Raw genomic sequence first — 10980 nt, forward strand, 5'->3', positions numbered from 1 at the left:
GGTCCCTCCCACATCACGTGGGAATTATGGGAGCTATAATTCAAGATGAGATTTGGGTGGGGACACAGCCAAACCATATCACTTTGTCTTTTTTTTTTATTTGTTTGTTTTGTTTTTATTTATTTTATTTTATTTATTTATTTATTTATTTATTTATTTATTTATTTATTTTGAGACGGAGTCTCGCTCCGTCACCCAGGCTGGAGTGCAGTGGCCGGATCTCAGCTCACTGAAAGCTCCGCCTCCCGGGTTCACGCCATTCTCCTGCCTCAGCCTCCCGAGTAGCTGGGACTACAGGCGCCCGCCACCTCGCCCGGCTCGTTTTTTGTATTTTTTAGTAGAGACGGGGTTTCACCGGGTTAGCCAGGATAGTCTTGATCTCCTGACCTCGTGATCCGCCCGTCTCGGCCTCCCAAAGTGCTGGGATTACAGGCTTGAGCCACCGCGCCTGGCCTGTTTTGTTTTTATTTTTAATGTGGAGTCTTACTCAGTCACCCAGGCTGGAGTGCAGTGGCACAATCTCGGCTTACTGCAACCTCTGCCTCCCAAGTTCAAGGGATTCTCCTGCCTCAGCCTCCCAAGAAGCTGAGACTACAGGTGCATGCCACCAGACCCAGCTAATTTTTGTATTTTTAGTAGAGATGAGGTTTCACCATGTTGGCCAGGCTAACCTCAAACTCCTGACCTCAAGTGATCCACCTGCCTTGGCCTCCCAAAGTGCTGGGATTACAGGCATGAGCCACTGCACTTGACCTCACTTTGTCTGTTAATAGTGAGTGTCCTTTGAGGCACAAAGGTTTTAATTTAGGTGGAGTCCAATTTATCTATTTTTTCTTTTGTTCCTTGTGTATTTGGCATCATATCCAAAAATCATTACCTTAGTCAATGTCCTTAAGTTTTTCCCCTATGTTTTCTAAGAGTTTTGTGGTTTTAGCTTTTACATCTAGATCTTGGATCTATTTTGAATTAATTTTTAGATTTATTTATTTATTTATTTTTCAGACGGAGTCTTATTCTGTCACCCAGGCTGAAGTGCAGTGGCTGTGATCTCAGCTCACTGCAACCTCTGCCTCCCCAGTTCAAGCAATTCTCCTGCCTCAACCTCCCGAGTAGTGGGATTACAGGTGCTCTCCACCACACCCGGCTAATTTTTGTATTTTTAGTAGAGACGTGGTTTCATCGTGTTGGTCAGGCTGGTCTTGAACTCCTGACCTTGTGATCCACCCGCCTCAGCCTCTCAAAGTGCTGGGATTACAGGTGTGAGCCACCACACCCGGTCTATTTGTTTATTTTTTTTAGTTGAAGTCTTGCTCTTGTCCTCCAGACTGGAGTGCAGTGGTGCGATCTCGGCTCACTGCAACCTCCACCTCCCAGCTTCAAGCAATTCTCCTGCCTCACTCTCCCGAGTAGCTGGGACTACAGGTGCCTGCCACCACACCTGGCTAATTTTTATATTTCTACTAGAGATGGGGTCTTACCATGTTGGCCAAACTGGTCTTGAATTCCTGATCCCAGGTGATCTGCCCTCCTCGGCCTCCCATAGTGCTGGGATTACAGGTATGAGCCACTGCCTGGCCAATTTTTTTTTTCTTTTTTTTTTTTTTTAAGACAGATTCTCCCTCTGTGGCCCAGGATGGAGTGCAGTGGTGCAATCTTGGCTCACTTCAACCTCCACCTCCTGGGTTCAAGCGATTCTTGTGACTCAGCCTCTGGAACGGCTGGGACTACAGGCACGCGCCACCACGACCAGTTAATTTTTTTTCTTTTTTTTTTTTTTCTTTTTTGAGACAAAGTCTTACTCTTTTTCCCTAGGCTGGAGTGCAATGGTGCTATCTCGGCTCACTGCAACCTCCACCTCCCGAGTTCAAGCGATTTTCCTGCCTCAGCCCCACCGAATAGCTGGGATTACAGGCATGCGACACCACGTCTGGCTAGTTTTGGTGTTTTTAGTAGAGGCAGGGTTTCACCATGTTGGCCAGGCTGGTCTCGAACTCTTGACCTCAGGTGATCCACCTGCCTTGGCCTCCCAAAGTGCTGGGATTGCAGGAGTGAGCCACCACGCCCAGCCTCGACCGGCTGATTTTTGTAATTTTAGTAGAGTTGGGGTTTCATCATGTCGGCCAGGCTGGTCTCGAATTCCTGACCTCAAGTGATCTGCCTTCCAAAGTGCTGGGATTACAGGCATGAGCCTATATAGATTTAAATTTGGTGCACAAAGGAATAGGCCACCAGAGCATGATCTTGAGCAGGAAGTCCAAGAAGAGAGACACAGCATTTTCTTGAAGGCCTGGGGTAGAATAAGATCAGAGTGTATGTGAAAAACCAGTAGACTTTTGGTGCAGGTGCAGTGGCTCACGCCTGTAATCCCAGCACTTTCAGAGGCCGAGGCAGGCAGATCGCTTGAACCCAGGAGTTTAGGACCAGCCTGGCCAGTATGGTGAAACCTCATCTCTACAAAATATACAAAAATTAGCCAGGCATGGTGGCACATGCCGGTGGTCCCAGCAACTTGTGAGGCTGAGGTGGGAGGATCACTTGAGCCTAGGAGGCACAGGTTGAAGTGAGCTACATTTGTGCCACTGCACTCCAGCCTTAGCGACAGAGCCAGACTGTCTCAAAACATACAAACCAAAAAAAACCAAACCAAAAAAACCAGTAGACTTTCAGAGGAATAGATATCATTTTTTTCTTCCTTAATCCTCTGCCTTCTAGTTAATTCTACAGTCCAAAAACAAAAAAAAATAGAGAGGAAGGTGATTTGACAAGACAAAGGATTTAGAAAAGAAAGGCAGGTGTTAGTCATGTGGAAAAAAAAGGAAGTATTTGTGTTTACAAGAATCCTGACAGTATCTGAGAATGTAGAATGAAGAATATTTTCCATTTGTTAAAAAATCCAGGCTAAGCATATGAAATACTCAGGGTTACCCCTCTGACCTCATCTTGGGGTGTTTCAGCCTGCCATGGTTACCCCTGTTAGTTAAGCCTTATCACAGAATCACAAAGGCCCACAGAGTGAAGGTGGCTACGAAGAGCTCTCATGAAAAGTAGGCTTGGCATGGTGGTTTACACCTGTAATCCCAGCACTTTGAGAGGTCAAGATGGGTGGATCACTTGAGCCCAGGAGTTTGAGATCTGGACAACATGGCAAAACCGCATCTCTACAAAGATACAAAAATTAGATGGGCATGGTAGCATGTGCCTGTAGTCCCAGCCACTCAGGAGGCTAAGGTGAGAGGATGGCTTGAGCCTAGGAGGTCGAGGCTACAGTGAGCCAAGATAGAGCCACTGCACTCCAGCCTGGACAACAGAGCCAGACCCTGTCTCAAAAAAAAAAAAAAAGAAAGAGAGAGAGAGAAAGAGAAAGAAAGAGGGAAAGAAGGAAAGAAAGAGAGAGAAAAAAGAAAAGAAAAAAACAGAGAGAGAGAGAGAAAGAAAAGAAAAAAGTAAAGAAAAAAGAAAAGTAGAAGTTAGTCATCCAGGCCAAGAGTATGAAGTTTGTCTTCAAAGAACTGCTGAATTTGTCAGGGAATGAGATGTAGACATCTGACGAACACGTTTATCTATTAGAGGTTACGAGACTAGTGAGTAGGGTGGAAGGAGGAAAGCGGCAGGAAAATCATACTGGAAAGGTAGGTTGGGAACCAACTGTGAAGGACCTTGTACATCAATCCAAGGAATGTGACCTTCAACCTAGAGCAGAGGTGACAAACTCAAAATCCCACAGAGACGAGGCTTGCCAATGAGGAAAGCCAACCAGATGTAAGGCAATAGGGAGTGGTGGGGACTGTGGCAAACAGTAGAGCTCATTCTCTGTCTCTACTCTGTCTACTCTCAGCTCCAGCTGATTGTTTCCATGTGGGAGTGTCGCTCCAGTGTGGCCAGATCTTCCAGTGTTCTAAGAGACAACAGAAATCCAGGTTTTTATAGGACGCCACCAGGTTTTAAAAACATATGGGCCAAGCCAGGCTGGTTTTTAAACCAGATATGGTCCACAGGCCATCTTTCTGGCGCCTTGGCAGATTGAAGGGAGCTAGTGAAGATTTTTTTTTTTTTTTTTTTTTTTTTTGAGACGGAGTCTCGCTCTGTCGCCAGGCTGGAGTGCAGTGGCAAGATCTCCGCTCACTGCAAGCTCCGCCTCCCGGGTTCACGCCATTCTCCTGCTTCAGCCTCCCAAGCAGCTGGGACTACAGGCGCCCGCCACCACGCCCGGCTAATTTTTTGTATTTTCAGTAGAGATGGGGTTTCACCGTGTTAGCCAGGGTGGTCTTGATCTCCTGACCTCGTGATTCCCCCGCCTCGGCCTCCCAAAGTGCTGGCATTACCGGTGTGAGCCACCGCACCCAGCCTAGTGAAGATTTTTAAGTGAAAAAAGGTATATGATCACATCTGTGCTTTAGAAAAATCAGATTGTTGTGTAGAAGATGACTTACAGGAAATAGACGAGAGGAAGGGAAACCAGTTAGGAAACTGTTTCATCAGTTCAGGTGGGAGGTGACCACGGTCTGTGCTAGGGCGAGGCAGGGGAGAATGTGGGTGGACAGATTCGGAGTCCGGCATCCAGTGGGAAGAATTTAGCTTCAGTGTGCGTCTAGAAGACAGACACATTCTTTGAATGCACCCCCTCTTTTCCACCCCATTTTTTTTTTTTTTGAGACAGAGTCTCACTCTTGTCGCCCAGGCTGGAGTGCAGTGGCACGATCTTGGCTCACTGCAACCTCCACCTCCCGGGTTCAAGTGATTCTCCTGCCTCAGCCTCCTGAGTAGCTGGGATTACAGACATGTGCCACAACACCCAACTGATTTTTGTGTATTTTTAGTAGAGATGGGGTTTCACCATGTTGGCAAGGCTGGACTCGGACTCCTGACCTCAAGTCATCCACCTGCCTCGGCCTCCCAAAGTGCTTGAATTATAGATGTGAGCCACTCCATTTTCTTTCTTTCTTTTTTTTTTTTTGAGATGGAGTCTCACTCTGTTGCCCAGACTGGAGTGCAGTGGCAAGATCTCGGCTCACTGCAAGCTCTGCCTCCCGGGTTCACACCGTTCTCCTGCCTCAGCCTCCTGAGTAGCTGGGACTACAGGCGCCCGCCACCACGCCTGGCTAATTTTTTGTATTTTTAGTAGAAATGGGATTTCACCGTGTTAGCCAGGATGGTCTCGATCACCTGACCTTGTGATCCACCCGCCTCGGCCTCCCAAAGTGCTTGGATTACAGGCGTGAGCCACTGGACCCGGCCTCCACCCCATTTTCTAAACTGGAAGCTGAAAGACACAGGGCAGATTAATAATCCTTAAAGCCAAAGGACAGGAAATTTTAGCAAAGACTCCAATTTTTTGTGCAGTCTAATTTTACTCATGATTGCTTTAGAGATGGACTCCTTAATCAACTCCTCCAATCCTCGTCCGCCCCCAGGGGGCAGTTGTAATTGATAGGCTTAGCACATGATTGAAATTAAAAACTTACATCTCACGGTGCTTGGCTCATTTAAGCAGCCAATGGAAACTCAGGGCCAAATCTTTGTAAAAGTTCTAGGCTCTGCTTCCCAGCAGAGGGGGGACCGGCTCCCAAGGAGGCCGTTTTGTGGAGACAGACATGTGAGAAGTGGGCTTCTGATCTATGTCATGGCCTTGGTCCTTGTGCAACTGGCCAGTTCGGTTCACGGAAGGATGCAAAGGGAAGGGAGCGGGGGAAAGGTGACTCTCATCAAAGACTTTTTCTAACACCCATCAAGTATCGTGATTAGAACATTTTTCTCCGCAGACTCTTCCAATTTTCGAGCGCGGTATTTTTGGGCACAGGAAATGGCCCCGAGGAGCTGCAGAGCAAAGCCTCCCCTCTCTGGCACCGAATGGGAGTGCCCCGTGGGATGAGGGAGAGGACAAGGCAGTCAGGCAAAGGTTAGGGGAGGAAAGCAAAGGCAGGGGCCCAGAATGACTCCAGGAAATGTTTGGATTTCTCCACCAGGAGGGAGGACAAACAAGCTTTTTTCTTGCCTTCTGGGCAGCTTTGTGTGCTCTCCAGCACGGAGTCCGAGGAGGAAAAGCGAAGCTGAAAATAAAAATTATCCTGGGGCTGGACCCAATCGCTCCTCTACGGGCACGAATCTCTTCGGATACCCCCAACCCTACCACCTCTCAGAAATGACCACTTTTGCAAAATTGCATGCATTTCCAAGCTTCATCCGGCTCCAGGCTTGGCCTCTCGGAGAGGCAGGCGGCTTATGAGACAGGCTCCAGAGAAAAGACCTCCCTGGGTCTGTCATTTCCTGGCTGAAGTTTCTCTTCTCGCTGCTGTGGCAGCATCCAACCCACACACACAGGACCCGCACGCATCCTGGGTGATGAAGTCAGACATGCAGCAGCTGGGTGAGTGCTGACGCTCCGATAAGCATCTGTGTCATTGTAGGGACTCCCTGGGCTGCTCCGCACCCGGACACTTGCTCTGTCCCCACCATGTACAACGGGTCGTGCTGCCGCATCGAGGGGGACACCATCTCCCAGGTGATGCCGCCGCTGCTCATTGTGGCCTTTGTGCTGGGCGCACTAGGCAATGGGGTCGCCCTGTGTGGTTTCTGCTTCCACATGAAGACCTGGAAGCCAAGCACTGTTTACCTTTTCAACTTGGCCGTGGCTGATTTCCTCCTTATGATCTGCCTGCCTTTTCGGACAGACTATTACCTCAGACGTAGACACTGGGCTTTTGGGGACATTCCCTGCCGGGTGGGGCTCTTCACCTTGGCCATGAACAGGGCCGGGAGCATCGTGTTCCTTACGGTGGTGGCTGTGGACAGGTATTTCAAAGTGGTCCACCCCCACCACGCGGTGAACACCATCTCCAACCGGACGGCAGCTGGCATCGTCTGCACCCTGTGGACCCTGGTCATCCTGGGAACACTGTATCTTTTGCTGGAGAACCATCTCTGTGTGCAAGAGACGGCTGTCTCCTGTGAGAGCTTCATCATGGAGTCGGCCAATGGCTGGCATGACATCATGTTCCAGCTGGAGTTCTTTCTGCCCCTCGGCATCATCTTATTTTGCTCCTTCAAGATTGTTTGGAGCCTGAGGCGGAGGCAGCAGCTGGCCAGACAGGCTCGGATGAAGAAGGCGACCCGGTTCATCATGGTGGTGGCAGTTGTGTTCATCACGTGCTACCTGCCCAGCGTGTCCGCCAGACTCTATTTCCTCTGGACGGTGCCCTCGAGTGCCTGCGATCCCTCTGTCCATGTGGCCCTGCACATCACCCTCAGCTTCACCTACATGAACAGCATGCTGGATCCCCTGGTGTATTATTTTTCAAGCCCCTCGTTTCCCAAATTCTACAACAAGCTCAAAATCTGCAGTCTGAAACCCAAGCAGCCAGGACACTCAAAAACACAAAGGCCGCAAGAGATGCCAATTTCGAACCTCAGTCGCAAGAGTTGCCTCAGTGTGACAAATAGTTCCCAAAGCCAGTCTGATGGGCAGTAGGATCCCCACACTGTTGAGTGGCACTGAACAAGCAGACCAGCAACACTGAGGAAGATAGAGTGGTGACTTAGAATTAACTCGGTAAGGGGTCGGGGGCTTTGAAAATGCCACCCCCCTTTCTTATTGCAAGACGGCTTCACGCACATGAACTGCATCCTCATTCTGTCGGAAATGAAATTCACACAACTATACCTTTTGGGGAGGTTCCAGTTGATTGAAGTGAGTTGGTTGCATTTTATCTGATTACGATGGCAGGGGACAGAATGTGCATGGAGTGGAGCATGTGTGTGTTGGGAGGGGGGTTAGGAACCGCACAGCTCCTGTGTAATTTTCGTTGTTTGTTTTTGTTTTGAGACAGAGTCTCGCTCTGTCTCCCACGCTGGAGTGCGGTGGCACAATCTTGGCTCGCTGCAACCTCCGCCTCCCGGGTTCAAGCAGTTCTCCTGCCTCAGCCTCCCGAGTAGATGGGATTACAGGCTCCTGCCACCACACCTGGCTAATTTTTGTATTTTTAGTAGAGACAGGATTTTGCCATGTTGTCTAGGCTGGTCTCGAGCTCCTGACCTCAGGTGACCCGCCTGCCTCGGCCTCCCAAAGCGGTGGGACCACAGGCATGAGCCACCACGCCCGGCTTCCACTGTGTCATTTTAAATGGCTAAGTAAATGGGCATATGTGTTTAAATGGGGCATATTCTCTCTCTTAGGAGGTGGGGGGCATTAGCATCATTTCCTATCCTCTGACCTTAAATCATTCCTTATCTCAGAAAATAGAAACCGGGCTAAGTCAATCAATACTTTTTTATTTCAGGCTGAAGGAGGCTCTTTAGATTGGGATGTATTGATCTATTAATTTTCATCTTTACATTTTTTTGTACATCTGTACAATTCTTTGTCATCGTTGTGACTTCCCGGTAGCCCAAGAAGAACAACAACAAAACAATCTGCTCTGACCTTCTTCAAATCTTTGTATTTCAAATAATGTGCTGAGGGATCTGTTTCCCTGCCCTGGCTTCTCCAGTGGGATGTGCTGAGTCCAATACAATTGCTTTTACAATTGCTTTTGATGACTTATTATGTGACTGTGAATTGAAATTATTCATTTACTTATTCTCCAAGTATTTACTGAATTCGTATTTGGTGGCAGGCACTATACTGTGTAATTTTTAGTGGAGGGTCATTAGTCAACTCTTGTGTGACAGTAAAGTTTTTTGGGGGGTGGGGGCAGACAAGTTGAGCTTTCATCCTTTCACGGAATAATTTCTAGACCTGTTCTGTGTGAACATCAGTGTTGTACTCTTATTGCAAAACTCCCTCATATACATGAGCTTCCCAAATGTGTACCTGGACCCCTCAAAACAGAGGACTCTATGAAATGACAAGCTGCCCCTGCCCTGAATTAGGGGGAAACATTCCAGGCCAACTCTAGCTCCTTTCTCAAGCCACAAAGTGGTGAACATGGTTTTCAACTCCTTAATTTATACTCTCTCAAATGCCCAGGATACTCTCCCTACTGAAGAACTTTGCCAACTTCTGGGGGCCGGGCGTAATGGCTCAAGCCTATACTCCCAGCACTTTGGGAGACTGAGGTGGGCGGATCACCTGACGTCAGGAGTTCTAGACCAGCCTGACCAACATGGAGAAACTTTGTCTCTACTAAAAATACAAAATTAGCCCTGTGTGTTGGTGCATGCCTGTAATCCCAGCTACTTGGGAGGCTGAGGCAGGAGAATCGCTTGAACCCAGGAGGTGGAGGTTGAGGTGAGCTGAGATTGTGCCATTGCACTCCGGACTGGGCAACAAGAATGAAACACCATCTAAAAAAAAAAAAAAAGCTTTGCCAACTTCTAGTTCTTTGGCCCCAAAACACCCCTCTAGGCTGTCCCTATTGTTCCTTTTTCCAGAGGCACTGCACAGCCTAGCGATGAAAACTACGAGCTATAGAGCATTAGATGCATCTAAGTTGGAATCTCATCTCAAGTATTTACTAGGCCTGTGATCTTAGGGCAGATTGTATTTTTAGACACTGAGTCTCGCTCTGTTGCCCAGGCTGGAGTGCAATGGCATGATCATAGCTCACTGCAGCCTCAAACTCCTGGGCTCAAGTGATCCTCCCACCTCAGCCTCTTGAGTGGCTGGGAGTACAGGCATGAGCCACCACACTCAACTAATTTTTAAATTTTTTTGTAGAGATGAGGTCTCACTCACTGTGTTGCCCAGGCTGGTCTCAAACTCCTGGCCTCAAGCAATCCTCCAACCTTGGCCTGCCAAAGTATTGGGATTACCTGCATGAGCCACTGCTCCCAGCCTGGCAGATTTTTTTTTTTTTTTTTTGAGACGGAGTCTCACTCTGTCGCCCAGGCTGGAGTGCAGTGGCCAAATCTCGGCTCGCTGCAAGCTCTGCCTCCCGGGTTCATGCCATTCTCCTGCCTCAGCCTTCGGAGTAGCTGGGACTACAGGCGCCTGCCACCGTGCCCGGCTACTTTTTTGTATTTTTAGTAGAGACGGAGTTTCACCGTGTTAACCAGGATGGTCTCGATCTCCTGACCTAGTGATCCGCCTGTCTCGGCCTCCCAAAGTGCTGTGATTACAGGCATGAGCCACTGCGCCCAACCCAGCCTGGCAGATTTTATTTAACCATTTGTAGCTTCACTTTCCTCGTCTGTCAAACAGGGATACTATAACACAACCTCGGTGTGTCATCGGGCAGTTTAAATGAATGTACATTCCTGAGGTGTCAGAACTCTGATCACTGTTATATACCCAATGCCTAGAAGAGGACCTGCACATAGCAGGTGCCCAGGAAATGTTGAATGAATGCATGATTCAGTGCATGTAAAGCATTAAGCATAGCGCCTGGCAGTAAGTGCTCAATATTATGACTTCTTATATTAACACGTTTTACACATAAAGAAGTGAAGGCACAGAAGCAATTTCCTTTGGGGTTTAGAGCCCTTAAGTTGTTGCTCTGTTACACGCCTGAATTCCCCCGCACCTCAGTTACCTGGGAAAGAGTGAAGGCAAGAATTCTTACCAGCACTGAAGAGTCATACATCCTCCTGATAGGAATCTGTGAAAATACACACTTCTGCATTTAGTTCTGTTCTCAGAATTCTCTCCTGGGCTGTTGCTCCTTTGTTCCTTCATCGGAATAAAAATGGATTCTGAAAGCAAATCTGTGTCCTGTGTGTGACTCTAGGTCAAAGGACCCCTAGGATTTTGCCCTCCAAGGGAAAAAAGCTAAGATATTCAGAACTGCATGGCAGGCAGGCAGAGGTTCTCACCGAAAAAACAGCAAGCACAAACAAAAAGAAAAATCAAATCCAAACTGAAATACAGTCTTGATTCTAAATTTGCTTCCCTTTTTACATTCGCAGAATGTGATGAAAAATACATCTTAGCAAGAAGTGTCTTTGGACATCGTAAAGAAGTCGAGTATAGCTTTTGTTGACAACACTTTGTTTAAACTATCTGAAACAGGAAAATGATTGATTTAGAGGAAAATGTGTTCTCTCTCT

The 10980-nt window shown here is 48.0% G+C and overlaps 1 protein-coding gene across 1 annotated transcript; it reads left to right on the top strand.

The window, feature by feature from the left end:
• Positions 1 to 5678: 5678 nt before the first annotated feature.
• Positions 5679 to 8521, top strand: LOC105494279 (hydroxycarboxylic acid receptor 1). The gene has a single exon (XM_011762566.3). It carries the CDS (start codon positions 6452 to 6454, stop codon positions 7463 to 7465), a length of 1014 nt encoding a protein of 337 aa, XP_011760868.2. The 5' UTR covers positions 5679 to 6451; the 3' UTR covers positions 7466 to 8521.
• Positions 8522 to 10980: the final 2459 nt, after the last annotated feature.

Source organism: Macaca nemestrina, chromosome 10 (assembly GCF_043159975.1).
Source record: "Macaca nemestrina isolate mMacNem1 chromosome 10, mMacNem.hap1, whole genome shotgun sequence".
Taxonomy (NCBI): Eukaryota; Metazoa; Chordata; class Mammalia; order Primates; family Cercopithecidae; genus Macaca; species Macaca nemestrina.

Bases quoted from the DNA above. Each gene is read 5' to 3' on its own strand.
- LOC105494279 (XM_011762566.3), top strand. From the start codon at position 6,452: ATGTACAACGGGTCGTGCTGCCGCATCGAGGGGGACACCATCTCCCAG.